Source organism: Hyaena hyaena, unplaced genomic scaffold (assembly GCF_003009895.1).
Source record: "Hyaena hyaena isolate Hyena2069 unplaced genomic scaffold, ASM300989v1 scaffold_694, whole genome shotgun sequence".
NCBI classification, from domain to species: Eukaryota; Metazoa; Chordata; class Mammalia; order Carnivora; family Hyaenidae; genus Hyaena; species Hyaena hyaena.
The window spans coordinates 50,631-67,622 of NW_024081327.1; the positions used below are offsets into that span (position 1 = coordinate 50,631).

Sequence of the window (16,992 nt, forward strand, 5' to 3'; positions counted from 1 at the left end):
TGAGGCCGATAGAAACAAACGTGTTCCATTTTCATGTTGTATAATGAGGAGATGGACTCCTTGCACATCTGTTCAGGCAAGACAATGATGATCTTATTACTGGAGGCTTTGTGCTGCAAATACCGCTTTCTGTCTGTCCTACCCCAGCCGGTAGCGGGCCTCTCTCGCCGCTTTCCTCCCTCCTCTCTTTACCATCCCTTGCTCTCATGTCTCCTTCCTTGCTCTCACTTTTCCTCATCTCTGTCCTCACTCAGAGCCCTGCCCGCTCTACACCAACCTGTGGGACAGAGTGAGAAATTCCCATCTTACCAAGAGGAGGGGATGCTGAGAAGGCCAGGAGCTAGCTGCTAGGGATCAGGAGAGAGGAGGAGCTTTGGGTCGCTCATCACAGCCCTGGGATGTGCCTTTCGGACTGTAAAGGGGCCACTACCACTTGTCAGCAAGAATTGTTCAGCCCAGCCAGAGAAACCTCTGGACCTGCCCCATGCCCAGTCTTATCAACAAGGAATCAGGAGACAGCAGCGTGACCAGCTAATTCCTGCCAAGGAGACAGCAAATGGAAAGAGCTTGTTTCTGAAACCATTCATTCATTCGTTCGTTCATTCATTCATTCTTGGCAACAAATATTCATGTAGTACCTACTATGTGGCAGGAAATGAACTGTTTTTTTAAGGCACATGGATGGAAAGCTATAATTCCTGCCTCTCAGGGCCTTAAAATCTATACCAAGGCTAAGTTCTACCCAATCTAAACATAGCTTTGATCTCAAACATACCTCCTATGTGAGAGAATTCCCTTGGGACCCCTTCAATATGGAATTGCCTTGGGTGCCAATATAAAAATGGAAAGGTATGGATTCCTGTATATTGATCCATTAATCTATCCACCCATGCACTCTTTCACATACCCAACCATTTGCCTTTCCAACCTTCCATTCACCCATCTATCGATCTACCTACCCATAAATCTACCTATCCATCTATTCATCTGCCTACCTACCTCTCCATCCATCTACCCATTCACCCTTACACTCATTGATCCATTCATCCATCCATTCATCCAACCCCCAACCATCATCCTCCCAAGCATGCAGTAGGTGGTTGATTATTAGCTCAGTGGGTATCAGTGAACACCTAAACAGTTATTGTGGTAGAAAGCTGTGCAAAGACAGACCCTGATAGTTTTATGTAGCGTCCATACCTGACAAGTCACAAGCGAATGGTCTCTGAACACTGGGCTGTGATCTGAGAAAGACATACGGGATGAATTTCAAAGACTGGTGACAGAGGTTCACAGGGAGATGCTTAGGTTTAATTGGGATTGTGTCTACCTTTCTAGGAGTCTACAAAAGTGTCAGAGAGAGTGGCTCAGGGAAGGCAGTGGTTCATGTTCCCCTTTCCATGGAATTCTTGCCATTGAGCTTTTCTTTGAGATGATGGCCTCCTACATTACAAAGGCACGCTAATAGTTATTGCTTTCTCCCTAAACATGAAAAAATGAAGACTAAGCATTTTTGTGCACCATTTGAGTTCCCAATACAGTTTCTAATGAACAATACCCCCCTAAGTTGGAGAAGTCAGTGGAAATCAAGTTCTGAAATCATTCCCTTGCTTCCCAAATGTTGTATTCCAGTGTTTTTCTGCTTGTGGGAATTCTGACTGAAATCTACTCTTTTCTAATGTCAATCTGAGTTGTGACTCTTTTTTTAAAAAAACGCTCCCCTCTTCCCATATGTCAGGTGGCACATTCTTCAATCGTCTGGAATCAATCTGTCTGTCACTGAATGAGAGCTGGAAAGAGGAAATAGGGGGCAGTGGTTAGAGCCGTGAATGGTCAGGAGTCCTGGTTCCCATGTCTTGCTCTGCCACTGAGTCACTAGCTGACACCGGACAAGTGACCCGGTTTTTCTAACTTATGCCTGTCTGCAAAAGCAGAGCAGGTATGGACGGCAGAGACTGTGTTGGGGATGCTGGGCCAGGATGGGAGAGGCCCTTATCCTCGCCCCAACTCACCAAATTCTTATTAACCTCAGTATCTCTCCCACCCTTCAAACTTTCTTTGTCTTTAAGTGGAAGGGAGTGGCAATATAATTTTTAAGGTAGTTTCTAACACCTAGGATCTTAATTCCACTTACTCTTATTTTAGGATATATGTTTTTTAATGTTTATTTATTTTTGAGAGGGGGGAGGGGCAGAGAGAGATGGAGACACAAAATTCAAAGCAGGCTCCTGGTTCTGAGCTGTCAGCACAGGGCCCACAGGATACAGGGCTCGAACTCATGAACCGTGAGATCATGACCTGAGCTGAAATCGGATGCTTAACCAACTGAACCATCCAGGCACCCTGTTATATTTAGCATATTTAATACCTGATCATTTTTTTTTTAATTTTTTTTTATTTATTTCTAGGAGAGAGAGAGAGACAGCGTGAACAGGGGAGGGTCAGAGAGAGAGGGAGTCACAGACTGAAACAGGCTCCAGGCTCTGAGCTGGCAGTCAGCACATAGCCCGACGCGGGGCTCGAACCCACGAACTGCGAGATCATGACCTAAGCGAAAGTCGGACGCTTAACCGACTAAGCCACCCAGGCGCCCCAATACCTGATCATTTTTAACTCTCGGCTGCTCGACATGAGAAAAAGAATTCAGAAATTATCATGACACATGACATGAAACAAATAATAATGGCATTTTTCATTCTGTTTCACTGTTTTAAATTTTAGACACGCATAAAAGTTGCTAGTGGTCACACGGAATGACAGAATTGAAGCAACATACTGTTTCTTCATCTCTAAAAGCACTGTGCTATAATTGTTTCCAATTTGTGGTTCAAACACAAGCTTCTGAAGTACCATTGGGCACAAGACAAGCTCAGATGATTCCAGTTGGACATGAACTTACTTGAACCAAATGTGTGCATCTGAGACTCCGTATATTAGGGACTGACCATATGTATGAGAGCTACTAGGATTAACCTGCATGTAGAATACTTATTAAAAGATAAATAATAAAAATATGCTAAGTTGGAACTTACATATGTACTATTGAGACTCAACAATGACAACAGTTGCCTAGAAGTTAGACCAAAAGACTGGGGTTGGGGAGAGGATTTTTACCACTAACATTGTTTAGAATTGCCATGGTGATACTAAAACAAGCATACCTGATTTTTAGGCACTTTTGCTACTTAGATTTTTTAATTTTAAAATAATTTTAGATTTACAGAGAGTTGCAAAAACACTGTAGAGAGTTCTCATAACTCTTTCACCCATAACCATGGTACATTTATCAAAACACAGAAATTAACACTGGTGCAATGTTATTTTATTTTAAGTTTATTTATTTTTGAGAGAACAAGAGAGAGCGGGGGGTGGCGGGCAGGGAGAGAAGGGGGGACTCGAACCATAATATCATGACCTGAGCTAAAATCAGATGCTTAACTGACTGAGCCACCCAGGTACCCCAACTCTGGTACAATGCTCTTTTTTTTTTTTATTTTTTTAAAAATGTTTTTATTTATTTCTCAGAGAGAGAGAGAGAGAGAGACAGCATGAGCAGGGGAGGGGCACAGAGAGAGGGAGACACAGAATCTGAAGCAGGCTCCAGGCTCTGAGCTGTCAGCACAGAGCCCGACATGGGGCTTGAACCCACAAACCGTGAGATCATGACCTGAGCCGAAGTCAGACGCCTAACTGACTGAGCCACCGAGGTGCCCCTCTGGTACAATGCTCTTAACCAAACTACAGACTATTTGGATTTCAGCAATTTTTTCTAACGTCCTCTTTCTGTTTCAGGGTTCAATCCAGTATATCACATTGCATTTAGAGGTTTATCGTTGTTTTAAAATTCTTTATAGATCATGCAACTCCTTAGTGCGTGCCACCAGGGATGACTGTTGCTACAGCCCTGCCCCATTGTACATCACAGATGGCACTAAACTGCTGTGATCTTGGTGGCAAGAAGATCTGATGGCTGAGAGCCCTCATTCTTTGGTGAAAGGTGGTATTGAGTCTGATAGCATATGCTGGACTACAGAGCACAGACAGTCCACTTTGTGAAGCTGAAGATCCTTCAGCCAAACACTCCAACAGTGACTGTTAAGTGTATGATATTTGCAAGGTTCATGTTTCTACTGTAAGAAACCAGAAGGCAAGGATCGTTTAGGGCAAAAGTGCTGTGTGTCCTATGAGGCAAAGATGTAAAAATATCTAGAGTAAAAAACCCTAAAAAAAGACCACTGTGCAGATGCTTTGGGATGCTTGGTCCACATCAATTCTCCCCCTTTTTCTCGCAATCAGAATTTTAACTTTATTCAGGTGAGGGGTAGCCAGGATCTTCAAAAGAGGTGAGAAATCTCTGTAGGCCCTCTGAGATGCCTCCCTGGTGAGGTTAATCTAATTATGTTAGTTCTATTCACCTTTCCCATGACTAGTTTAGGAATGGGCATGTGATGTACTTCTGGCCAGTGAGGCAGTAGGAGAAGCCTGGGGTTTCTGGGAAAGTTTTCTTTACTCTTCAAAATGCCCCTCTCCTTCTTGTCTGATTTGTTGGTCTTGTTGTACGAAGGACAGAATGCCTGGAGCTGTTGCAGCCACTTTGTAACCACGAGGGACAAATCTGAGTCAAAAGCAAACACAGAGTGGCAATGTGGAAAGATAGTGAGATCTTAGTTTTCGATGAATCACTTACCCCTGGGAATGAACGAACTCAGGACTTCTTATTACGTGAGAAAATATATTTTCCATTTGCTGCGGCTAATGGTTATATTTATGCCAGCCAAGGTAACAGCATCTCTCGTTCAACCGTTCATTCAACCAACACATGATGAAAATATACTATGTGGCATTCTTATGCCTGGTGCTATTGAAATGAGAGCAAATGCCTAGATTCCTGTCCTGAAGGGTGACACTATCCAAAAGGGTGTAAAACTCATAGACAAATACATGGACACCAGAAGAATGTGCTGCTTCCTGAGAGGTATGCAGAAGGAGCAGTATGCATGCCTCCAGCCTAGTGCCCTGAAGACAGCTTTGTGAAAGAAGAGGTACATGCTTTTTATATTGAAGGATGGTTACCTCTTTGGCAAAGGGACATGGAACAAAGATCTTGTGAGGGGAACTGAGACACAGCAATTGGAAGCCACATGGTCTGTTCTGGAAAGAGGGGCTACTCCAATTTAGTTAGGAGTTGATGTGGCAGAATTATCAGCAGCCATAACAGGACAGGTGGAGAGAGGCAGATGGTATCCACCTGATCGGTGCCACGCTTTATGAAGCCCAAAAGGCTATGGGGTGGTCCAGCAAAGGGAACCCTGTGTTGACCGGCTGGTCTGAGTGCTGCTTCAGCCACCCACTAGTTATGTGGCCCTTGGTCATTTGTGTGTCTCAGAACAGCTACAACAGGGGTTGGTAATGACTGGCTTGCCTCCCTCACAAGGCTACTGTCAAGTGCAATAGAAACGCAAGGGGTTATTATTTCCTCCACCTCCAGCTGTAACTATATATTCACCCCCTCTTCGTCTTTGCCCTAGCAAACACAACAGCTAGAGGCCTTCTCCCTCTTCCTCTGTGGTTGGAGCTGTTTTCTAAGTCTCCTCCTTCATTTCATCAATGATCTGTAGTATCAAGAGTTTGAGTATTTTCAGTATTTCCTTCTCTCTCTCCTGCTTCTTCTCCAAACATGCTCCAATCTCAAAAAATAAGTATAATTTAAAGATCCATCCTTAGATTCTCTATGTCCCCCAAGACAGCATCCATTTCCCTTTTTCTCACCAAACTTCTCAAAAGAATAGACTACTTTCTCACCCCCTTTTCTCATCTTCTATCCACCATTAAGCCACCAATGTCCGGTTAAAAATGGGCTCTCAAAGGCCAGAATGCCTGCATCAAGGGACTTCCTTTTATTCTTAGCCTGCCTGACTTGACCTACCCTTGTAAATACCTAGGTTGTGACTTCCTCCATTCCTACACTTTCCTTCCCCTCCTCCTCCTCCCTCAGTATTTGGGGTTCCCTAGGATTCTGCTGATCTCAGGCTCTTCCTCAGTCAGCACTCTCTCCTGGGATCACTTACTTAACCTCATGGTTTCAACAGTCCCATTGTAGATGAACCACAAGTACCTTTAGTTCTGGTTTTCCCTTCCTAACTCCAGTCTAACAGCTTCTTCCTGAGCTGTCAAAGTGGCATCTGGGATGTCTCGAAGCCAAGCTTGTCCAAAGGTGAGTCCATCTTTGCCTCTCTTACACCTGCTCCTTCTCTGTTGTTCTGCATAGAGTTTGTAATGGTCCCAGTATCACTATGTCATTCCAGCCTAGAGTTTTGACTCCTTTAACTCTTGTACATCTTTATATTAAAGCAGTCACCGAATCCAGTCAAGAGGTTGGCAGGGGCTGTGCTCATCATGTGGAGGCTTCATGGGGGCTAGAGGATCTGCTTCCAAGGTGGCAAGCCCGGCACACTAGTGCTGCCTGTTGGCAGGAGGCCTCGGTTCCTTGCCATGTGGACCTCTCCATAAAGCTGCCTGCGTATCTTTACAACATGGCAGCCAGCTTCCCCCAGAACAAGTATGAATTGAGAGAGTCACAGAATCCGAAGCAGGCTCTGAGCTGTCAGCACAGAGCCTGACGCGGTCCTCAAACCCATAGATCACGAGATCATGACCTGAGCCAAAGTGGGACACTTAACCCACTGAGCCACCCAGGCGACCCTTGAGGACATTTTAAAACCATCACATAGATTCTCTTACCTTTCCGTCTCTGGTAACAAGCAGTGTTTGCCACTCAGTAGGTGCTTCTTCTTCTTCTTTTTTTTTAATGTTTTATTTATTTCTGAGAGAGAGAGAGAGACAGGATGGACAGGGGGAAGGTCAGAGAAAGAGGGAGATACAAAATATGAAACAGGCTCCAGGCTCTGAACTGGCTGTCAGCACTGAGCCCAACACAGGGCTCGAACCCACGAACCGTGAGATCATGACCTGAGCCAAAGTTGGATGCTTAACTGACTGAGCCACCCAAGTGCCCCTCAGTAGATGTTTCTAATGGAATGATGTATTAAAGGGGGGGATACTGGAGGCAGGGTATCTGTGGGTAACTAGTGTGGGCCAGGTGAAGAATGGTAGAAGTGGGGACTGTTGGGAGAGATTCTGAGGTTCTGAGATTCATAGGATCTGAGTGACTGGATGCAAGGGGTTGGGAAGAGGTCTAAGAAGGTTTTGAAAGTAGGGCTTAGAGATGGCTGGGATGGCTGAAGTAGGCATCTGGTACTTCCTCTGGGGGGTTGCAAGGTAAATAAAATATCAAAACATGCACAGAAGAACCCTTTGTCAGGGCGCCTGGATGGCTCAGTTGGTTAAGCGTCTGACTCTTGAAATCAGCTCAGGTCTTGATCCCATGGTTGTGAGTTGGAGCTCTGTGTTGGGCTCCATGCTCAGTGTGGAGCCTGCTTCAGATTCTCTCTCTCTCTCTCTCTCTCTCTCTCTCTCTCTCTCTTTCTCTCTCTCTCTGTGCCTTTCTCCCTCACGCATGTACTCTCTCTCTCAAAAGAATTTTTTTAACAGGAACCCTTTGATTACTTTTGAAAGGACTCAGGGCTAGCAGTCATCGGTATGAGCCATCCCCTTTACTTCAGGTTTCTCATTTATAAACGTGGAGGTTATACTACCTATCTCCCAGGACTTTCAGCCTGAACACAATGTTAAGAGGTTGGCAATATCCCACCTTTTGTAAGAAATTCCCGCCACGATATCCCCTACAAATGGTCGTGGGGAACCAGGAGGAAAGTATTAGTTTGAACCACGTGTAATGCTGGTATTTCAGTTCTGACCTAGAAAGAAACCGACTGCAGAGTTTGACCTAATAGATGTGGCAGCAGTTTGAAAATGTGAATACCTTTTCACAGGTGTGATGCTCTGGAGGTCTTGATCTTTCTATTCCTCACGTGTGTCAGGTCCAACTTTAGGAAAGGTCAGCCTTGGAGCACATGGGTGTCTCTGTCAAGAGACTGACTCTTGATTTCAGTTTCGGTCATAATCTCCAGGTTCGTGAGTTCCAGCCCCACGGTGTGCTTTGCGCCTACAGCATGGAGCCTGTTTGGGAATGTCTTTTTCTCTCTCCTGCTCCTTCTCTCTCTGTTTCTAAAAGTAAATAAACAACAACAACAAAAAACGTCAGCCCTGAAGTTAAATGGGGTTTAATCCATTTAACTCTAGAAATAATATAGAAATTACTTTCCCATTTCCTGAAGTCTGATAAAGAAACTAAAGACCAAAGATTGTGTGCTCAATACTGAGTGAAGAAATACAGATGTGAAATTTATGTAGGAAGTCAAGACAAACCTAGTTTGTCTTTCAATCACATTTCATATACTGTGCCATGTTTAAGAAACCCTATTTACTTAGAAAGTGAAATAACTGTGGATCTGATGAAAAGGAGAATGGGAATTAAATAGTTCTTTGTTCGTTTTATATTTTTGCACATCTAGAAAGTGATTAGTTGACTCCTTCATTACTGGTAGGAATAGATCCAATATTTGCCTATATAAAGTAATTTATTAAAAATACCTTTTGTCCTTTCCAGGAGTACCTTTTAATATTAAATAAAATTTTTCCACGAGAAGGTGTCTTCCTCCTTCTTCAGGGTTTATTCCTCAGATCAATTCATATTGAAGGTAGATTTTGGGTAAGACGCGTAAAACCAATTTATAATAGCACAAAGGTCTCTCAGAGAAGTTAGCAAAACTGCACCCATCCATCCACTCCCCTCATTGGAATACAAACTCCCCCAGGGCAAGTCTTTTGTTTGTTTGTTTGCGGCATATTCCCGGCGATCTGAAACGTGCCTAAGCCCCTGCGAGCTCTCAATAAATACTCGGCTGACGGTCCATTCATTGATCTTCCGTGCAGGCGCTGCGGCCGGCGAGAAGGCCGGCCCGCGGTTCCCTTCCCTCCTCCGGACCTGCGCCGCTCTCAGGCGGCAACCCGGGAAGTATCCGGCGGCCCGGCCCACCCCTCGGCCCGGCCGCGGCCTCCCTGGCCCTTCCCCTCCCGCGGAGGAAGGAGCGGGCGCCGAGAAGTGGGAAACCCGGGCCCACTTCCTGTCCCGGCAGGGCCGGGCGTCGGCGCCCCCCGCGGCCGGCTGTCTGGGCGCGGGAGGCGGCCGGGCCGCAGCAGTGAGCATGCAGCGGGGCGCCGCCGCGGCGGGCCGGGGCGCGGGCCCGGGGCCAGGGGGCCGGGGCCGCGCCGGCCGCCCCGCGCGCCGGGCCGGCCCCACCCCGCCCCGCGCGTCCCGGCGGCGAGAGGGTTAAGGGCGCGGGGGGCGGGGCCGCAGCAAGCCCTGAGCGCCGAGTGCGGGCCGCGGGTGGGAAGGGGGCTGCGGCCGGGGGCGGTTCCGGGCGGCGGGGGCGGGGGCGGGCGGAGGAAGGGGGCGGGCCCCAGAAGTTGTTGGGCGCTAGGCCGGCGGGCGGGAGGGCGAGCGGGCAGCGGGCCGGCGGGCGGACCGGGCCGGGGCTGGAGAAGTTTGCGCGGCGGCTCGAGAGCGCAGGGTGCGGGCCCCGCCGGCCGCTGCGCGCCCGCTGCCATGGCTTTCCGCAGGAGGACGAAAAGTTACCCGCTCTTCAGCCAGGAGTTCGTCATCCACAACCATGCGGACATCGGCTTCTGCCTGGTGCTCTGCGTCCTCATCGGGCTTATGTTCGAGGTGAGCGAGACTGGGGAGGGGGTGCCGCCTCTCGTGCGTCGCCTGGCGTAGCCCTGCAGGTCCCGCGGGTCCTCGTCTGAGCTGGGGCGCTTGGCTGCCGTGTACGCTCTCCGCGCCCCGGCTTTGTGCACTCTACGCCCCCTTGGCCTCCCGGTCAGCCCGGACGCCACCCCTCAGCAATGCGCCGTGGCAGCCGTGCCCTGCTCTGCCGCCCCCTTGAGCACCCACCCTATCTTGCAGCGCTCTCTGCAGCCCTGGATCCTAAGCCTGGCTTCGAACCAACCGCAGCGCTGCCACCCTGGCCCGACCAGTGGGGTTTCCTTTCTGGTGTCCGGGAGCCAAGCCCGGAGACTCCCAGACCCGCAGTCATTGCACAACTCTCCCCCTCCCAGGCGGTGGCTGCCAGCTTCTCTGGGCTTTTCCAATGCGAGGGACCCTGACTCTTTTCCACTCTCCGATTTTCCGGGTCTTTTGCATCCTCACCTCTGGAACGTGCTCAGGGTGTTCACGTGTGGCCCCGGCCCTATATCAGCAGTGCCCTTCAGCCATCCTCCCGTCCCTCCCCCTTCTTTTGCCCTTGCCTAAAAGGCCCGGTTTCATATACCCTTCGTGACCCTGTGGACTGTTCCTTTAGAGCCTTCTGTAGTGGACCCAGAGCTTCTCGCCTGTTACAGGGACGAGGAGAGGGATGGGGATACTCTCTGCTTTTAGGGGAAAGGTGCATCTCTCAAAGCTGTGGGGTTGGGGGGCCAGGATGGGGTTCTACCCCGGACAGTAGGGCACTGGTGCAGGCCTCACCAAGCAGTTTTAGGAAGCCTTTTGGGGGTCAGAATCCAAGGGAGACTGTGCCCCACAGAGGGAGACAAATGTGATATCCAAAGTGGGAGGAACTGGAAGAAAGTGAGTCTAGGGCTTGCTGTGGTATATCTTGTCTCAGGAGTGACACTCCCCTCACTGTCACCGGGTCCTCCCTGCTGGGTAGGGTCGCTTATCTGCATTCTCAGGGATGGGGTAGGAAGCCGTTACCATTTTTGGACTGCTTCGGAGATGGAGCGTTCCTAGTGTGGCTGGTTTCTCCTGTGTCCTTCTGTCTCTGGGCTCCCTGCCTCCTAAGGATGGTAAAGGTTCTCCTTGGCCAGGGAAGCTGCCCTCAGGCTGGGGACATTCTTGTGGCCGTGAGTCAGGGTTGAATGTGTGAATGTGTCCTTGGCTGGGCTTCAGGGTCTGTAGGAGATAAACCTGGGATCTGGATGGGGGTCTGTACTCCAGCTTTCCGGAGGGTTCCTCCGCTTCCTCCCCTCTCCCCCCTACCCCGATGCTCTCATGGTATATTGACCCTAACTTTGTCAAGATAGCGTCATCCCTGGGTCCTAGTCTCTGCTCTGTCACTAGTCGGACTGAAAAACTGACTGCAGCCTCAGTTTCCCCATCATTAAAGAGATTAGTAAAACCTGTCTTCCTCGCAAGGTTATCGTAAGGTTTAACCGAGATTGTATAAGCGATAAAAGCCAGAACAGATTCTACAAATGTGACAAGTCGCTTGCCCCTGAAGGCCTGTTACTATTGATCATACTACTAGCTTAATGCAGTAAGAAGTTTGTTGTGTGCAGCCAATACCCTCAGTATCTATTTGCTCTCCTCCATTCTAAGAGGCCTCCCAGTGTGCCGTGTCACCAGTCTTGGAGGGTGTGGTTGAAAAGACACACGTGACAGCTGGAGACCTCAGAGCCGAGCGCTCTTCAGCAGAGTCTCTCGCACAGCCTTATGGCCCGCTCTGCCGTGTTCCAGGCATTTGCTAAGGTCTGTGGCTCTGTGGGTTTTAGCTTTGCTTGGAAGAGCTGCTTAGGGTTTGAGTTTGGTGTCTCCTTCCCCCTCCTGCCTTTAGTCTTGTGGAAAGTCCTATGCATTAAGCCTGGAGCTTTGTGGGAGTTGAAAAGCGCGAGGAGCCCTTACTCCCACTACCTGATAGAAGAGAAAGGTCCAGGGCAGAAGAAATAACAACAGAAATGCCTTCCCTGGTTTCCCCTCTTGGGACTGGTCTGGGGAGCGTGGGGAGGGCCCTGGCTGTAATGCCTGTGGACTCCTCTTCCCCCCACCCTCTCCCTGCAGAAGCTTAGGCCTACAGCGGTTGGGTTTGCAGGGCATCGGAGGTACCTTGTGGTATCGATGACGTATGCTGGTATGTGAGAAAGAGGGACGTGCCCAAACCCCCCTTATGAAGGACATGTGCTCTGCTGTGTTAGGCACAAAGGTCCTTGTTGTCTCTACCTAACAACTGACTCCACAGAGATAGGAGAGATACTCAGATTTTTGGAGCTCTGCTCTCCCTATCAAATGAGAGCAGAAAGAGCTCAGTTACTCCCAAGGGACCTCAGAGACACACCTGTGGGCATCTTCACATTTGGAGTAAAGCCAAGGGGTGGCACCTCATAACCCAGCATGGGACTTATTACTTAGGGTCTCGTGGGTTCTCCCCTGGAGGAGTGGTGTGTATGTAGGGATGCATAGGAGCAGGGCAGTCCAGCACTTAGCATGCTTTTTCCTAGAAGTGGGGACAGAAGGAGGTGGAAGGGGGAGACAGGGAGAGAGGATGTCAGGCTCTTGGGTTTCTGATGTGGGGCAGGGCTAGGATTCCTTCATTCAGAAGCTGAGTCAGGAAAACGCAGTCATGATTCTTCCCACAGAGTGACTCTCCTGGCCACTCCTCCCTCGGGGTCCCTTGCCCAGCTTCTGCCAATGAGCTGGACCCCTCTGCCCCCTCCCCAGGCAGCCACAGCCCCTTGCATCCCAACAAGCCTCTGTCTTGCCTTGCCCCTTCCCCAGCTCCCCCTCAGCTTGCCAGCAGTTAGTGGGGCTTTCATTTCCCCCTCAGGGACCCAAGGACTAGAATTTGATCTCCTGGGAGATGATGACTCCAAATTTCCTCCCTCGGGATCACTTCCTTTGGGGAACACACATGAAGGAGTGCCCTTCCCTCCTCTTTTGGTTCAGTTTTGGGCCATCCTAAAATTCCTTCTCCCATTTCCAAGGCAGGGGGTGGGTTCTTTGCCCTGAATCCAGGTTTCCTTTCCATTCTGCAAGGCTGTTTGGAATAGAGCTGTTCTGTGCAGCCACAGCACTTGGCTAAAAAATGTCAGGAATGTGGAGCTTTATTTTCCCCCTCCTTCCCTTCCAGCTCTCTCTTTCTTAACTCTGGCTTTTGGGGGGGAGTTGGTGCAAGTGGGAGTTTTCTACCCCACCGTTGGGTCCTGCAGTCCCAACTTTGGTGGAGTCCAGTCTGACTCCCCTTCAGGGTGTGGGCGGCCAGCCGGGGGTGTGTGTATGTGTGTGTGCGTCAGATTTGAAAGCAGCCTGCCCCTCCCCTTTCCCTTTGCTTTCCAGTGTCCCGTTCAGTGCCACGTTTCAAACTGAAACAGGCAGGGGAAGAGGAAAACTCTCTCATTAGTGAATGGAGAATGAGAAAAAGGCGGGGGTGGGGGGTGGGGAAGGCATGGAACAGAGAGGAAGCAATTATACATTACCTCTAAAATGTCATTTTGAAACAGAAACTTTTTTGTTGGTTTTAAAGCTCCTTTGCAGGCCCTGCGGGCTCTGTAGCACGGAAATGTTTCCAAAACTCTAGGTCTGTCATTCGTAGGTTCGGTTCCTGTTCGGTCTGTGATGACTTGAGGGTTTAGGACCCAGAGAACCTTTGGAGGTAGGTGTGGTAGAGCTGCCTTCTTCCCTGTTCCGGACACCATGATGGACTTGTCTGGATGATGTGGCACAGCATGTACAGGGGGAGTCCTGTTAACACACAGGTTCCTCGGCACCAGTTCACGCCCTCCCAGGTGTACCTGTAGGCATCATGACCCGCAGTGAGGCCGCTGGTCCTGTCTGACTGTTAGCACCGCGAAACAGTTCTGCTTCTGTTGTGTTTCTGTGAAGAGGTACGTCAGTGACCCAGTCATGCGTCTGTGGACAGATGTTGTTTCTTGGACCGCCTTCCGTGTGCTTCAGTGTGTTTCTTTGCCAGCTTTTGTAACTTTTGACTTTATACATCATCCTCGCTAGCCTCTGACATAGTCCCTTGGTGGTGTTCTACAGAAATTAGTCAAGGGAAACTGAGAAGGGTCACTTATTCTCTTGGGTGCCCTCATTCTGTGGTTGGATTTCCACACACATTGCTCAGTGATCTAAGCAGCAGAGCAGAAATTTGGAGCTAGTTTCTCTCCTGGTCAAGCCCTAAGTGTATCCTATGGGACTTAATGGGGAATCCGCTATCCCTGTTTCTTCCCTTGCTCTCTGGAAAGGTGGTGTTGATCAGTTAGTGAGTTTTTAACCCTTACTTCAGGATGAAGACTGATGCCTATAGAAATGCCCAGCACCGCGGCGGGCACATGGGCACTCATTCAATGGTCTCAACAACATGCCGATCGCTGCTGCTCTTGGCTTCGTTATTGGGTCTGTGAGTACACCTTCCACCATCAGACTGGCTTGTTGGGCACAGGGGCTGCGTTTCATTTCAGATCTGACATGTTTTGCAATGAGATCTTGCCCCCAAGTTTTCCAGTGCTGGCCGTTTGCTCACCAAACGGGATGATTGCTCTACCCTGGGTCCCTCTTTTCCACAGGGAGCCTGCGGTACGGCCGTTCTGTGGAGAACATCTGTTTTCTCTCTGACATCTGTCTCATTAGAACACAGGCTGTGGGTCTCTGTACAGCCACTGTCAGCCATGTGGAGGAGTAAAAACCACTGCCCCGCGAGCTAAAGGGGTGCCACTTTTCTCTTTCTGTTGTCTGAGCCCTCGGTTGCTCGTTTCTCGGGGGCACTGTCCGGACCAGTCACAACAGAGCGCCTCAGTCCTGACTGTTTGTAGAGCACACGTGTTGCTATGGTGAAAACTTCACTCTGGCAGGCATGAGCTCCCTTTTGATCTGCTTTGTCGTGGGCAGGGGCCCCAGAAATCACTCTGTGGCATAGCTGATGTACCTCCCGTTCCCACCCTGATAAATGACGAAGCCGGAGGGTTGATAAGACCAGATTAGAGTTCCCAAACTACAGAAGTGCTTTCTAATCAGCGAGAGCACTATTAGCAGGCTTTGGTGGGAAACTGCACTGATACTATCTCTTAACCTTTTCATCCAGCACTGTGTATCTGGTATCCATTGGTACTTAATGGTTAAAGAAAGGGGGACAAAAAAGAGGAAAAGAAAACAGTAAAACTACTAACATGGCTCCTGACACAGCCCTTCTTATTTCACTAGTAGACCTTTATCTTTTTTACAGTCTATCGCTTTGCCTTGATTTACCTCCGTTGTCTCAAATGGCCCACAGTAGAGGAGAACCCAACCCAACGTAGTCACAGCTGGTTGATGGTGCAAGTTCACTGTGTGGTTTAAAGAGCTTTGCAGGCAGCTCTTCTGGCCAGTGTAGATTCACACAGCTTTTTTTGCTTTTCAACAGAGGAAATGGAGCCAGATTGGGGGCCTGGGCGGGGGGTGCTCTGAAGCCCCTCGAGCCCGCTGGTGAGTTTGCGGGAGCCCAGGGTTAGGTGAGGCGCTGCTCTGTGGCTCCCCGCCTGAGCCACGTCGCCTCTTGACGGCTTCCCTCATTTGTCTGGATGGGTTGGCAACACTTGACATCTGTGAAATGCTTTACTAGCCTCACCCTGTAATCTGGATGGTTTATGGGGGTTGTCATACCCATCCAGAGCCTGGCTTCCAGAGGAGAGACTTGGCCAAGGACCATCCCCTCCTAGTCAGAGTTGGAGCCAAAATAAGAATTCAGCAACGTCTGGCTCACATTTAGAGCTCAGCCCTAATGCTTCCATGAACAGGGAGTCTATGGAATGTAGCCACAGGCTGCTTTATTTTTCTTTGTCTGGGTGGAATCTGTTTATTACCTGGAAGTAATGTCTGCAGGTCATTGTTCCACTTGGAGGCTTTTCTGCCTGGAACAGTCATTGAGATTTGCGTCTCCCTGAAAAAGACTACAGAGGATGACCCAAATGTGTGTATCACATGGGAACATAGGAGAATGGGCTGGGGCTTTACCTACTGTGAAAGTTCCTGCCTGTGATTAGCCAGCATTTGTGGAAGAATAGATGCCTCTGGCTGTTGTATTTTCATTGCCCTTATGATCAAGTTAATATTGTGGCCGTACGTCAAGGGCATATCTGTTCTTCGCATTTCGCAAGTTTAAGGATTAGAGGGAAACCTAGAAGTCATCTACTCTATCTATAGAAGAGGATAATAGACCTCCAGAGGCTGGGAGATTTGCCCAGGACAGAAGAGAGAATTTTTGGCAAATGTGGGGCTTCAACACACATCCTGACTCAAGTCTAGGGAATTTTCTATGCATTTGTTTGCCCACTGGAATTCTCGACGCTACCTTTGAATGCAGCGGTATGTGTAGAAGCCTTGCAATTGATACATCTTTCTGAAGTGTGCCATGTTCATTAATTTGGCAGCTGTTTATTGAGTTCCTGCTGTTCCTGTGTTGAAATCTGGGAACGCAGATGAATAAAGTGGGGTCCTTGTCCTCAGAGAGGTCACTGTGTGGTAACTTAAAGCTAGTAAGCTATTTGTAGAGGGGAGTCAGGCCTTGAACTTGATGTAAGTGACAGGTGCAGCTTACAGGCAGACTGTTGGGCCTCAACCTGAAGCTATTGCTGTTGGTAGAAGGGGGTGGTTTCTTAAATGGAGACCCGACCCTCTGAGTATGGGGTTGTCAGTAGTTAGAGGACAAGAGTGATGGTCATTTCTAGACACCTTGTGAAGCACAGCTGGCACTCTTGTACTTTTCAGCTTTGCAAATAAGTGAACTGACCAAAGGCTTGTGTGTGTGTGTGTGTGTGTGTGTGTGTGTGTGTGTGTCTGTGTGTCTTCATGCATGCGCCAGTGTGCACAGATGTGATTTCTAACACTGGGAGGTGTTTATTGATTGAGATTAGGAGAGCTCTTCCACATGATTTCTTAAGACTTTTACCATCGAACTCCAACATGATCTGAAATGTTCCTTTTGGGTTAGTGGAGGTGATGAGTACACCTGGGGTAAAAAGGACATATGACCATGAGCCTCAGTTGCCCTGTCTTTGCAGTAGGGAGAGGATTTCTTAATAAAGCCCCTGGGTTTTATAAGAGCAGAGCATTCTCTTTTTTACTTTATTTATTCCTTTTATCTTTTTCTTTTCTTTTCTTTTTTTTAACCAAGCATTTTTAAAAAATATTTTTATTTATTTCTAGGAGAGAGAGAGAGACAGCGCGAGCAGGGGAGGGTCAGAGAGAGAGGGAGACACAGACTCTGAAACAGGCTCCAGGCT

At 48.8% G+C, this 16,992-nt stretch overlaps 1 protein-coding gene across 2 annotated transcripts in view; it reads left to right on the top strand.

The window, feature by feature from the left end:
* The first annotated feature begins 9,469 nt into the window (after positions 1-9,469).
* Positions 9,470-16,992, top strand: part of TRAM2 (translocation associated membrane protein 2) — an 82,445-nt gene continuing 74,922 nt past the window's right edge. For both annotated transcript variants that reach the window (XR_005525564.1, XM_039217472.1), the window contains exon 1: positions 9,470-9,688. Coding sequence is in view for 1 of the 2 variants with exons in the window: in XM_039217472.1 (XP_039073403.1) it covers positions 9,569-9,688 (120 nt within the window). In the remaining variant the exon portion in view is untranslated. The remainder of the gene's footprint in view (positions 9,689-16,992) is intronic.